At 39.4% G+C, this 14,268-nt stretch overlaps 1 protein-coding gene across 3 annotated transcripts in view; it reads left to right on the plus strand.

Annotated features, from left to right (window-relative positions):
* acap3a (ArfGAP with coiled-coil, ankyrin repeat and PH domains 3a) overlaps positions 1–11,609 on the plus strand; it is a 62,377-nt gene extending 50,768 nt beyond the window's left edge. Inside the window, exons 13-25 of one of the 3 annotated variants that reach the window (XM_081609256.1) lie at positions 231–331; positions 1,289–1,400; positions 1,633–1,841; positions 3,051–3,120; positions 3,193–3,287; positions 3,374–3,591; positions 4,414–4,500; positions 4,617–4,709; positions 4,781–4,995; positions 5,145–5,254; positions 6,511–6,621; positions 6,713–6,774; positions 10,834–11,609. In XM_081609256.1, the coding sequence (XP_081465382.1) occupies positions 231–331; positions 1,289–1,400; positions 1,633–1,841; positions 3,051–3,120; positions 3,193–3,287; positions 3,374–3,591; positions 4,414–4,500; positions 4,617–4,709; positions 4,781–4,995; positions 5,145–5,254; positions 6,511–6,621; positions 6,713–6,774; positions 10,834–10,940 (1,590 nt within the window). In that variant the 3' untranslated portion in view covers positions 10,941–11,609. Of the gene's footprint in view, positions 1–230; positions 332–1,288; positions 1,401–1,632; positions 1,842–3,050; positions 3,121–3,192; positions 3,288–3,373; positions 3,592–4,410; positions 4,501–4,616; positions 4,710–4,780; positions 4,996–5,144; positions 5,255–6,510; positions 6,622–6,712; positions 6,865–10,833 lie in introns of all 3 variants that reach the window. The other 2 variants (XM_081609254.1, XM_081609257.1) reach the window with 2 other exon arrangements.
* The last annotated feature ends 2,659 nt before the right edge of the window (positions 11,610–14,268 follow it).

Here is a 14,268-nt window from a genome sequence, read left to right on the forward strand (position 1 = left end):
GTTTGATGTCGAGGAGATATTTCTGCAGAAAGATTTGAGATGCTAGCAGATATCTGTTAACACTTTGCTGGTGGAGATTTGTGAATCCCAGTAGAACTTCCTCATTTTAATAGATGGAGAACGTATACAGATTTCCTTTTGCAGGAAGCGTATCTGGGATAGAAAAGCTGTTCCCCCCTGCTGTTACTGCTTCATGTTGAGAAATATAACAAGTAATTTTGTGTGAACAGGATGTTCTGACGGTGGTAGTGGAAGACCTCCGATTGTGTTCTGTTAAACCACATGAAGATATCGAGCGGAGGTTCTGCTTCGAGGTCGTCTCCCCATTCAAGTAAGGAGTACTTACTTGTTTTTGTTATGCTTGGATTTGTTTTGGGAAAAGACCATCAAGAAAAACAATTCCCTAGATTATGGTTCATTGTGACATTTTTGCAAACATATATTTTTGATTCTCTTGACTTGTTTCTTTCTGGGGAAATCCTTATAATAAAAATAAATTAAGGCCTTCAAATGTCTTAAATTTATTAGAAGATGTAAGTTGGCCTTAAATTTGTTAACAACAGGTCTTAAATTTTGTCATGGCAGTGCTATTTATTATTATTATTATTGTGAGACTTTTTGAATCGCACCCAAACGTCTTCATTGTATTCTGTGATTAGATGCGGTTGAAGCTCCTAGCAACTAACTGTTAGCATATTCTTGCTAGCCAGCTTTCTTGGACTGTAATGTAGCAAGTTCTCCCAACCATCTCAAATATTTCTAGTTTTTTTTTTGCCTTAAATTTCATTCGAAGTTGGTTTTAAGAACTTGGTAAAGGTTTTAAATTTGACTTGCTGAAACCTGCTAATACTTTCTCTTAGCCGTCTAAGAGAACATCTAACAACCCAACCAACAATCAAATCATTAAGCAAAATCAAACAGACCAACAATCTCAGAGCCCAACCACCTAACAAATTAACCCATGAGCAGCTATCTATCCAATATATCTAACTAAATAACCATCCAAAAGACCAACCAACCACATATTGCTCCTACAATCCACTCAACCAACCATATAGCACCCAACAGAAAAGCCAATATGTCAACTAGCCATCTAACAATCCAACCATCCAACAAATACTCCAACTAGTCCTCAGACCAAACTTCCATCAAACATCCATCCCCCTCGCTATCTAATTATTGAAATCATCATATCAATAATCTAATACTCTTACAACCCATCCAACCATCAAATTTCAACACACCAACCAATATACATTCAAAACAGACCAATCAATCTGTATTACAGGAGCTGCATGCTTCAGGCTGAGTCTGAGAAGCTAAGACAGGCTTGGATTCAGGCAGTTCAAGCCAGCATTGCTTCAGCATACAGAGAGAGCCCAGACACTTTCTACATAGAGGTGAGTCATCACTTGGTCATGAATAACTTGAGGGCAACGTTTGCAGGTTGTTTATGAGATTTCACCACATGTTTGGGTTTCAGGGCTGTTAAACACATGACTCTAATTATTGTAATTGGATACAGTTTTACTCAGGTTTTCCTTTTCGTTCTGTTTTAAATGTAACGAATTTCAGGACACTTTTGGGGGTGCATACTTTGCCGTCCTGATGGATTTTTGTATCTAATTTCAGCATCTGGACAGAACTGCCTCTCCGTCCACCAGCAGCATCGATTCAGCCAGCGAGCCGCGGGAGCGAAGCGCTCGGGGTGAGACCATCCTGCAGCGCATCCAGGGGATGCCGGGGAACGAGCAGTGCTGCGACTGCGGTCAGGCAGACCCGCGCTGGGCCTCCATCAACCTGGGCGTCCTGCTGTGCATCGAGTGCTCCGGGATCCACAGGTGGGAAACAGAGGAACATGCGAGCAATAGCTAACCCAAACTGTCTTATTAGAGCAAAAGCAAAAAACAGGCTGAGGTTGACTAATGTTGAAAATATTCACTTAGTCATAGACCTGCTGAAGGAAGTTTGCCACAGTGTTTTTCTGGAAAATAAATGAATTCGATTTTAGGGTTTTTTATTAGATTTGGACGATTTGGAAGTTTGAAGAAAGTTAGAGAATGGGAGAAAAACATTAGCTTAAAGCATCCATCCGTCCATTTGTCCATCCATCCAACTGTTCATATATCCATCCATCTGTCCTTCCATCCATCCATGTTCACTGCATGAAAATCTGTCATAAATTCATAGTCAATGTTGGATTTGTACTTCGAAAGTATGAGAACTTTCAGATTTGTGTCTGAAAAATGTAAATTCAAATAAAAATTTGTTGGAATCCTATCCTAAATAAAGTATAAATATAATTTCAAAGTGATTACCTTCAACACTTGGAAGGCAAATAAAAAAAATGACACATCCTAAAAGTAAAAAAGACCAAAAAAATAATCCTCACAAAATTTGAAATGCAACTGTTTTTGTTCACCAGACTAGAAAAATGTTCAAAACAGTTTGTGTTCAATTATAGGCAATTAGGAACATAGTTAAGGTTCAGGAAACATAATAAAAGCCATACAAGTATTTAGAAAAGCGAAGGTTATTGTATCACAGGACTACCCTGAAAGCACATCCTCTATTTTAACAGAATAGCATGGCCTCAAAAAGCAAATTTATGCTCCCTAAATCAGCTTTTTTTTCTCTTTTACAAAGAGAAGAGACCTTTTATTACATTAATTCAGTGTGAGAATAAAAAAAAACAGAAACAATCTGCAGGATTTGCATGTTTTCCTTTGAAGTAAACCCAGTTTCTTTTTACTCCCACCTGTTGAATATGCATGCTCCCTCTCCAGGCTCGTCCTCTCACAGTCGGGATCAGACGTGCTCTTTTGTCACAGTACAGTTTTCTTTCCAGCATACCACTGTTGCCCGGATACTAGACAGTAATTTGCATCACATTAGGCGTCTGGAGTAACAGAATATGTGACTGATCTGTTTACCTTCCTTCCTCCACATCAGCACAAAAGAGGAATAACGGCTGCATTTCTTTCCTTGAATCAACGACCATCTCCTGCTGCAACTTAGCATATCATGACGCTGAAATGTTTTTATTCCAGGAGTCTTGGGGTCCACTGTTCAAAAGTGCGTTCCTTGACGCTTGACTCATGGGAACCAGAGTTATTAAAGGTAATACTTTGAATACTTTGACATTTTGTGTTCTTACAGATCATCAGTAATATTTAATTTATTTCCTTGCAGCTGATGTGTGAGCTTGGAAACAGCGTCATCAACCACATATATGAAGGTTCATACCAAGAACAGGGTCTGAAGAAACCGTTACCATCCAGCTCAAGGTAAAGATGTGTAAAAGTGCAGCAAGCTAATATTTGAAATGATATTTCTGAGGCAGTAAAATGAATTGAAACCTGTTTTGGTGCAGGCAGGAAAAAGAGGCATGGATTAGAGCAAAGTATGTGGAGAAGAAATTCCTGAAGAAGCTGGGCTCCACTGAGGTCCTCGTCAACGGGGAGAGGAAGTCGGAGAGGCACTGGAGTGTGAAGAAATGCCGGAGACACAACAGCGCCACCACTGTTCCCAAACCACAGAGGAGATACAGACAAGAGCCTGGCAGCACCTCCCCTTCTGCTCTCTCAATTGGCAAGTCCAGTAATCCAGTTGTTTTATTTTTAATCATTGCAAAATCTAGAAACATTGTATTGTTGCTGTATTGTCTCTGTAAAAAGAAAGTACACCCTTCATCAGCTCTGGAGTCTTATTGTAAGAACATAGTAACAATTATGTGGTTTTTACAAGTTCTAAAAAAAACATTAAAATATATTCGAAAGTAGGACTGAAACAATTAATCAGATTAATCGTGAACTCCTCGAGCGTCAACTGGTTCAAATTATGTAAAAGAAAAGAATCTCCACTTTTTCTATCCAACTATTAGTCAAAGCCTTTCTCTGTTCTGACGCTAAATTGAGCAAAAAGGGCCGAGCTTTTAACATGTTTATCTTAAGAAAAAGTTGAAAATTGTCTGAGTTTCAAAACTCAGAAAATTTCCAAATGTCCAAAAGTTTTTTTTCTAGCAAATTTTAAACTTTTCAAGCTCAGAAAGTTTTTTCTAAAACAGTTTTGAGATTAATTTCAGAGCTTCTTAGTTTTTTGGCAGAAATGTTCTGCATTGTGCACGTCCCTTGGATTGAGAGTCAGATATTTTTATTTCTAATAATTGCACAATTCTGTGTCATCATTACTATTATTGTTTTTATTGTTAATCTTTATACACTTTAAGACTGATTATTGTATGAACCTTTATACCTGATGCTGCAGAATTTCCACCATTGCGGAGAAATCAAAGCTGTTTGTATTCTAAAAGAGGGTGCACCTTGTTTTTGCTGTACTGTAGAGAATGGACCACAGAGTCATTGGGACGTATAACATTTAACTTGTGTTGTTCTTTTGTCTCTATCACAGCAGCGGCCAAATTCAGACGAGAATCTTTGTTTTGTCCTGATGAGCTGGATTCTCTCTTCTCTTACTTTGATAACGGATCTGGTCCTCGAAGTGAGTTTGTTGCTTTTTATACCCCAACATTCAATCGTAGACCCATCTGGGAACATTGTGAGAATAACCAGAAATCCTGAGCAGGCGGATGCATTAAATTAACTTTGTTTCTGCAGGTTTGAGCAGCGACAGCGGCTTGGGAGGCAGCACAGACGGAAGTACCGACATCCTGGTGTTTGGCTCGGTGGTGGACAGCGTCACAGAGGAGGGTAGGTCTAGTTTGAGAAGGTTGATGCAGCAGCTACGAGGTTTGATGAGCAGCTCCATATATGATCTGCAGAGTGCGAAGTGTCTGAAGAGTCGAGCGGTGAGACTGAGGCCGAGACTTCAGACCCGGAGGACACGAGGGAGATGGATCCTGGAACGCTGCTCTATAAAGCCTCTAAGGCTCGCAACCTGCCCGTCATGGCAGAAGCTCTGGCCCATGGCGCCGACGTTAATTTGGCTAACGACGAGGACGAAGGAAAGACGCCTCTTATACAAGCTGTTACTGGGGTGAGTTAGTCCAGACAAACTGTTCCTCTAATATTCAACTCTTAATGGTGATCATTTATTTTAAAATGTGACTGAAATGATCCGTAACTGTAAATATTTTCTGCTCTACCATCTTTAGCAGTAAATTTCTTATCTTCTAACTGTTTTAGGGTTCTCTGGTTGCCTGCGAGTTCCTGCTGCAGAACGCTGCTGATGTCAACCAAAGAGATGGAAGAGGGAGGGGGCCCTTGTATCACGCTACGTATCTGGGACACACAGGGTGAGTCAAAGTAAAACATTTCCCATCTCTGCTCTAAAATGTGTGAGGACAAGTTTATAACTAGTCTTAACACAGTTTATACAAGATTCAAATAATGTGCTGCATGTGACTCCTTAGCATTTTAATATCAAAACAGCTTTAAGAAATGTTGTTTATATAGATGGTAACATAAAGTATAATTACCGTATTTTCCGCACTATAAGACGCACCGGATTATAAGGCGCACCTTCAACGAATGGCCTATTTAAAAAAAAATTCATATATAAGGCGCACCGCATTATAAGTCGCAATGAATAGACGCTTCAGTTTGGGTTGACAATTTGTACTATACTCTATTATTACACATCTACATTTTTAAAGAAGTGTTCCCAGAGTAGTTTATATAGTAGGCTGCCCCAGTCGTTGTTTCACTCACGGTGTTGGTGTTGCGATATTGTGCCCAACTGCTTTCTGGGTAACACAGACCAACCGAGACGCTGCCGCTGCAGTCTCTGTCTCTCTTCCCCCGCCCCTCTGCCCCCCTGCCCCCCTGGCTTTAAATGTATTATCAAACTTTATTAACAAACCAGTGTTCTGACAATTATCCCAGCATGCACCGCACACCTCTTCTTCTACGGGGGAAAATGAAGTCGGCGGCTGCTTACCGTAGTTACTAGACCTGTTGTGGCTCAATATTGGTCCATAAATAAGGCGCACCGGATTATAAGGCGCACTGTCGGTTTTTGAGAAAATTGAAGTTTTTTAGGTGCCTTATAGTGCAGAAAATACGGTCATTGAATATCAAGGTGATGTTTTGATCATTTTGATTTAGTTACGAGTTCTGAATACTCCACTTTGCACCAAAAAGCTACTTGATTGATAAACTGGAAAAGTAGGAGGGATTCTGACGAGGTCCTCTCAACTATTTACTGGGAGACTGTTGGGCTACTTTGTATAAATTACTAATAAGCTTCTAAATGAAGAAAAATCACATATGTGGTTCCTTGAGGCTCCCTAGAGGAATTGCTATCTGCATGTTCTACATAGTTTTGATTTGAGAGTCTTTACTTCATCTCTTACAACCACTGTTCGCTCATTTAATGTTTGCTCTTGTCTGTGTAAGGTGCTTTGAATCACCTTGTATATGAGCGGTGTTATACAAATAAGCTCAATTTGCCTTACAAAAATTTTAAGTTTCACCAAAACTAAATATCTAGTCTTATTTGCTCGTTTATTGTTTGCTGTTTTTGACTCCAGTTTTTTTTGTGCATTTCCAGGCAGGTTTGTTTGTTCCTCAAAAGAGGAGCTGCACAGAACGATGGAGATGAAGACGGCCAGGACCCTTTGAGCATAGCCGTGCAGCAAGCCAATGCAGATATAGTCACGCTGTATGTTATTGGACTAAAACACTTCAGATCCGGTTTTGGTGTAAAATTCAGAGTCGGCTCATCCTGTTTTTTTTTTGTTTGTTTTTTTCAGGCTGCGTCTGGCCAGGATGAACGATGAAATGCGGGAGTCAGAGGGGCCCTTCGGACAGCCAGGTCAATACCCGATCAGCAGCCCCACCGAGCAGCAGTATAAGAAGTGCATTCAGGAGTTTATCTGCATCCATATAGCAGACTGCTAATCAGGTTCAGTCAGGATCACTTGGCGTTTAGGGCTTTCTTTACTCACCTGAATATCCTTGCCCTGCTGTGTTTGAGGGATTTTTATACCTTAAACCGTTCCGCTGTCATTTCCTCTCTCTCACTTCAGCTGGAACTCAGTGTTGATCTCCAACATTGAAGTCAATCTTGACCAACTAATTGAAAAAAATTTAAAATCAACGCAGCACAAATAGATTCTGTTCAAGTTCTCAGATTTAAGTCCTTAAGTTGTCGCAGAAATTCACTAATACTTTCAACCAGTCAACAAATGTCAGGTTCATTCAACCAACCTCAGGCTGAATGAACCTCCCTGAAGCTGTGAGTTCATGTGAAGATCTTAGTTTTTTCTTACATGCTGTCTTTAAGTAAAGCTGCGTCGTCCCTGCAGTGAGAAGACCTGTAAAACCTGATCCTAACTGTGACCAAAAGATTCTCAGAGTCGTTTCTACTTATTGATCAGCAAACTGATCAAGTGAAACTTTTATGATGCACTTTTGTGACAAACGGAAATTTCATTTTCTCTAATTTTATTCTTGTCAAAACGTTCTGAGCATTGGTGCAATAACTTTTTTAGTACTTTTTGTATTGTTAAATAATGTGTCAGGGGAAGTATTTCTTTTTTTTTTAAAACAGGGTAGATTTTGTTAGATGAGCACTTACAGTATTATGTTTTCATTAGAAAATCTTTATAGTTTAATTTATTCACTTGTTGGTGGATTTATTTTGCTTATTATGCTGCACTGGAAGATGGGATTTTTAAAACAATAAATCAGAGAAAATCCATTATATAAAGAATTAGTCAGTAAAATGTTTCTTTAGATGCTTTATTACAACTATACAAGTGAAGTTGTTTTTATTTCCATTGCATGAGAAGATGTCGACTCATTGCTTCTCAGTTAATACATTTAATATTGCTAAATAATGTTGGTATTTACATTATTTTTGCAAAAATATAGTGGAGCATGTTTTAAATATTTGTTCCATGTAGGATTTTTTTTCCTGCTGTTACTGCCTGGATAGTAAGTTATTTGGGTTTAGGTTTGACCAAAGAAAAAGAAAAGCCAGCAGTTTTTAAACACCTTTTCCTTATTTCTAGTAAGACATGAATGTGTTTTTTGTTAACTGTACAGAAATTGGATGGGGGCTGCAATTTGGAGTTATGCTACGTTTATTGATTTCATGTTTCATGACACATTGGGACAATCATAACTGAGGTGCAAAATTTGCACATATGGAAACTGAAATGCATGTTTTGCTATTATAAAATAGATCACTGGAACTTTAAGATGTTTCAACACTGCATTGTTGCTTTATTACCAATTGTCACTGTTTTAAGTTTTACATTAAAAATAAAGACTAAAGTTGTTTCATCAGCTTTAGAGCTCATATGCTGCCTTTAGTATGTGGATCATTGTACAATGATCATATAATGTTTGCCATTTTGTTTAACATTAAATAGTTCACCAGTTGGAATTTTGCTAACAGTTAGCAAAGTTTCTAGTTTTCCAGTTACAGCTTCTTACCTTTGGAGAAATTAAAAATATTAACAGTTCATAGTTTGAAATATTTGGCCAATCATCTCAAAAATATTTATCATATATGAACTTTATTGTGGCCGTCTAATCGAAAAACCAAAAGAAAAGAGGTTTGCACTGCAGAATTAACCATAGTGCTGTTGCTTTTGAATGCTGCAGCTCTAATTTAGCCAAGAACATCAATTTTAAAGATTTCATAGCTAAAGGAAATTAATAAATAATTACACTAACATTAACTGATTTTTAATTTTCCAATTATGGTTTTTATAAACTGAACTGTTACAGCAGCAAAGTTGTTAACTAATCTTAAAGGTAGTTAGCATAATCAGGCTAATGCTAATATGTTTACGTTGCATACAAAGCTCACAGGTCTGCTGATTTTCACTTTTTAGTTCTAAAGACAATTAAATTTTTCTAGTGAGCTTCACTTTTTTTTAAGTTCACATTAGAAAAATCCCATTTTCTTATGAAAAGAGTCAACCTAGATCTGCAAAGATCCCACTGCTGGTCTTTCATTCCTGGTTTGCGTAGTTTGCTCGCTGTCAAAAGTAAAGTTCAAAACTGTGAAAAATTGAGGAAAGATCTACTTTGTATTCGACTGAGATTTCTTATTACTTTCTGTTCAAGATGGAGAATATATATTTTCCTAAACCACATCCATATTTTTTGCACAGTCCCTAGTTTGTATTTACCACCACTAAATGTTTTTGCAGGCGTTTGTGGTGACGAGAAGAGCAGCTCACTCATTTTCTCTTCTTTCTTGCCATTGATAGACCAGAAGCACTTTTTCATGCAGCCTTTTTCTAATTTATTGGCAGTAACTCACAACAAAATTCATCGTTTTCAAGTGAAAAATGTTGTGACTAACAGTCATTTCCATTAAGCCAATGAACGATTATGTGTTGTATACATTGTGGTGTTTGTACAGTGACTGTAGTGAATACTAAATCCTATTAACACATCCTTCTTTTAGCATCTCTTTTTCTAACTTCCTTACATTTTTACTTTCTGTCTGTAAAACTTATTTGAATAGTGCAAGAAATGTTTCTCTAAATATTCTGTACTTGTGCTTATTAACACTATATATATATATGTATTCCTTCTGTTTCTTTTGAAATGATACTGGAAATAAAGAATATGTGTCTGAACACTAACCTCTTTGTGTTGTGGCTAACCTTATTACTATTTCTTTGCTAAAAGTTGAAGAACTATCTTCAAGTGCATGACATAGTTACTATGCACAATTAGCATAAAACCTATCTGTCAAAGTCTCCACAAGAAAGTCATGGAGCCTTGATAAAGTCCTTGTAGTTTTCCACATGTTGTCATGTTAATTAAAACTACAAACATGTCTTTTATTGTGGTTTTATGTGACAGATCATCACGAAGCATCAGCCTCCCTGTCTCTGCAGGAAAAATCAGACCTACGATGTGAAGCCTTAACACAATGATTAGTGGCATTGGATTTTATTTAGAGACATCAGATCCAAGAACAATTGTATGCCACACTTTTCAGATTTAATTCGTAAATATAAGTTGAAAACCATGTCCAAAGCGCTCTGCTCTTTTTCCTCAATCACAAGAAAGTTCTAATAAAATAGTTTGAAGTTTGTGAATGTGTTAAGGTAGAAGAATACTGATACTGTCATTTCAACTTAATTCACGTTATTTATATTGCACCATTTTACAACAAGTGTTTCAGAACCAGCATACTTAGTTACAGCAATCCAAACATATCATAATATAAGCAAACATCATATAAACTTTTTATTACACGCTTGTAGCTTTTAATTTACTTTCTGCAACCCAAACCGGAACCTAAAACAATAACTTGGTATGGAAAAAAACATTATACAACTTTGATCAGTTTTGAGTAAAGTTAAATCACACACCTGATAATTTTTTATGGTTTTTTTTTGTAATTTAAAATAAAAGTTGGACTAATAATAAGAGAGAAATGGGTGGAAGAGTGAAGCTTTGAGTAGCTGAGGTCAAGCATTCAAAATTAGGGAAAATGTAAAAGAAACTGATAACGTGTGTTAAAAATAGGGAGTGGTAAAAAAGTAGTAATAATAAAATCGCAGATACGTTCCTTCTGAGCACCAAGCTTGAAACTTAATAAAAGTTTCAAGTTTCCATTTCACATAGCAACTCCTGGAAGCTTTTCCAGACACGGCTGCTTTTGTTGTGTGTGTGTATTTTCAATGGTTACCGTAGCAACGAGAGGCATGAATGCCCAGTATTTGGGAAACTGAATGAGGGGAAGCTTCAGGGTGCCTCAAAGCCTTCTTTTCTGTGTTTTCTCTTCTTTTTTCTCCATTGTATTTTATTTTGTGGCCATTGAAAGATAAGAAAGAAAGAGCCTGGTCTCATACAATGATTTTTCATTGATGTTTATTTGTTGTTTGTATCCTACTAGGAGACACAACATACATTGACATCTTCAGGGAGTTTTCCCATATGGCCTCCCACAACCCGGAGAAGCTGAAGCGTAGGAGTTTGCACTTCCGACACTCCTTCAGGTAGTCAGCTGAATATCTGGAGAGGAAGGCTGCCTCCCCTTCATACTTGAGATTCAATAACAAGCGACCTGGAGGAAGAATCTGAAGCTCTTCATCATTCATCAGAGTGTGCCACTTCCTGTCCCGCCTTAAAAATGTGCTTAAGGTCGATAGGTTATGTCTCAGATAAGACTTTATTTTGGTAGGACAATTTTTGTTTTTTTGAGGATTTGCTGGTCTTCTCCTCTTCTATATGACTATAAAACATTATTATTCCTTCAAAAGGTGAATGATAATTACTTGTTTCACCTGTAGTGGTATATATTTACCAAGTTTTTCTGTCTGGGCCATTGAAGGAATCTCATTATTACCTTGTTTTTCTACATGCATGCATTACATTTCATACTTAAACTTTCAAATACAGCTAGGAAGTGTTACATTAGCCATCATCATCATCGTCATCATATTCTTGCAGTGTTATTTTAATGTGCCGTCTATTCTGATGAGAAATGTCTTCTATTTTGCATCGACTACGCTGGTCTAGTCCTTGTGAAATTTTTTGTTTGAATGTAACTTGCTTTACCACTATGAGATGAGGTCTTTTTTTTTGTCCTGTAAGCATGCTGGAGAAGCGAAATAAAATGTTAATATATCTTGAATGAGAGACGAGTGCAAATAAAAGTTGTCTGTTTTACCTCCTCGTGCGTTTTCTTATTTGGTGAACAGCAGCGACCCTTAGTGGTCATATTGGTCATTACTATAACATAGATTCAACAGATTTTGGAACTATTGTTTTCAATAGCAGGCGCGGAGCTATTGTGGGGGGGGGGGGGGGGAGCGGCTGCCCACGGCCCGGACCGGAAGGGGGCCCGGGTCTGGAGATGCCAGGGAGGGGAGGAATGGTTTCAAGACGCTCTAATGTCTGATTTTAGACGGAGAAAGTGCGCCCTCGCCTGTTCAGAAAGGTTCATGTAAGTTACTGTCAACACAAACAATACTGTGATGTAGATTTAAATATCTATTTCTACATATCTTCATCATATATCTATATCACGTCATGTGACTTAAATCTTGGTCACATGACAGATAGCCGTAAGTTAAAGCAATAACCTGCTAAGCCAATCACCTGCCTCTGGAACCTGGACAGGATAGTAGAGGATAGAATAGGTTATCCTTTCTGTCTTTTACCTCTCTCTCCGTCTATTTCTCTATCTTTTTAGATGGAGGTTTTAGCACAGACTGAAGATGAGGGTTTGTTCACAAGCGTTGCCACGTGAGACGATAAAGAAAAGTTTTAGTGCTGGGGCCTTTTTATAAGGACTTTGTCTTTAAAGCCCCATACCTTACGCCTCCTGTGGGAAGGCGCCTCCTGCGGGAAGGTCTTTCCTCTGTTCTTTATCCACCACCACAATGTCCGGTTGGTTCGCCATTACCATCTTGTCTGTCTGGATCTGGAAGTCCCACAGGATCTTAGCTCGGTCATTCTCCACCACTTTTGGGGGTGTTCCCCACTTTGATCTCGGGGCTTCCAGTCCATATTCTGCACAGATGTTCCTGTACACTATGCCCGCCACTTGGTTATGTCGTTCCATGTACGCTTTCCCTGCCAGCATCTTGCACCCTGCTATTATGTGCTGGACTGTCTCAGGGGCCTCCTTGCACAACCTACACCTTGGGTCTTGTCTGGTGTGGTAGATCTGAGCCTCTATTGCTCTGGTGTTTAGGGCCTGTTCCTGGGCGGCCAGGATGAGAGCCTCTGTGCTGTCCTTGAGTCCAGCTTTCTCCAGCCATTGGTAGGTTTTCCTGACATCAGCCACTTCAGTTATTTGTCGGTGGTACATCCCATGTAGGGGCTTGTCCTCCCATGATGGTACTTCCAGCACCTTGTCTTCTGTTCCCCATTGCCTGAGACATTCGCTGAGCACATCGTCCGTTGAGGCTTTGTCCTTGATGTATTTATGGATCTTGGATGTTTCATCCTGGACAGTGGCTCTCACACTCACTAGTCCTCTGCCTCCTTCCTTACGGCTCGTGTACATCTCAGGGTGCTGGATTTGGGGTGGAACCCTCCATGCATGGTTAGTAGCTTCCTAGTCTTAACATCCGTGGCCTTCATCTCTTCCATTGGCCAGCTAATTATTCCGGCAGGGTATCTGATTACTGGTAAGGCATAGCTGTTTATTGCACGGATCTTGTTCTTGCCATTGAGCTGGCTTCTCAGGACTTGCCTTATTCGTTGGAGGTATTTGGCTGTGGCTCCTTTCCTTGTGACCTCATTGAGGTTGCCATTTGCTTGTGGTATTCCCAGGTACTTGTAGCTGTGCTCTATGTCTGCTATTGTTCCTTCTGGGAGTGAGACCCCTTCTGTGTGGGCGACCTTCCCTCTCTTTGTAACCATCCGACCACACTTCTCTAGTCCGAATGACATCCCAATGTCAGTGCTGTAGATCCTGGTGGTGTGAGTCGATGTCTCGCTCGCTCTTGGCGTACAGCTTAATGTCATCCATGTAGAGGAGGTGACTGATCGTGGCCCCATTCTTGAGTCAGTATCCGTAGCCAGTCTTGTCGATGATTTGGCTGAGGGGGTTCAGACCTATGCAGAACAGCAGTGGGGACAGAGCATCTCCTTGGTATATGCCACATTTGATGGACACTTGTGCAAGTGGTTTGCAGTTGGCTTCAAGGGTGGTTTTCCACAGCCCCATCGAGTTTGCAATGAAGGCTCTTAGGCTCCTATTGATGTTGTACATCTCTAAGCATTCAATGATCCAAGTGTGTGGCATTGAGTCATAGGCTTTCTTGTAATCAATCCAAGCGGTACACAGGTTGGTGTGTCGGGTTTTGCAGTCTCGGGCGACTGTGTGGTCTACAAGGAGTTGGTGTTTGGCTCCTCTGCTATTTATGCCTATGCCCTTCTGTGCCTTGCTCATGTATTTATCCATGTGCCCGCTTATCTTAGCCGCTATGATGCCTGACATGAGCTTCCATGTTGTAGAGAGACAGGTTATTGGCCGATAGTTGGATGGGACTGAACCCTTTGTGGGGTCCTTCTGTATCAGGATTGTGCGCCCTTCAGTTAACCATTCAGGGTGAGTACCATTTTGTAGAAGCTGGTTCAGTTGAGCTGCCAGTCGCTCATGGAGGGCAGTGAGTTTCTTAAGCCAGTAGGCATGGATCATGTCAGGTCCTGGTGCTGTCCAGTTTTATATATATATATATATATATATATATATATATATATATATATATATATATATATATATATATATATTTTTTTTTTGTCATAGTACCCCCAAGAATTTAAAACTACTTTCACCCCTGGATGTCATTGAACAATAACTATCGCAGAACCT

Source organism: Poecilia reticulata, chromosome 7 (assembly GCF_904066995.2).
Source record: "Poecilia reticulata chromosome 7, P_reticulata-male-v2, whole genome shotgun sequence".
Taxonomy (NCBI): domain Eukaryota; kingdom Metazoa; phylum Chordata; class Actinopteri; order Cyprinodontiformes; family Poeciliidae; genus Poecilia; species Poecilia reticulata.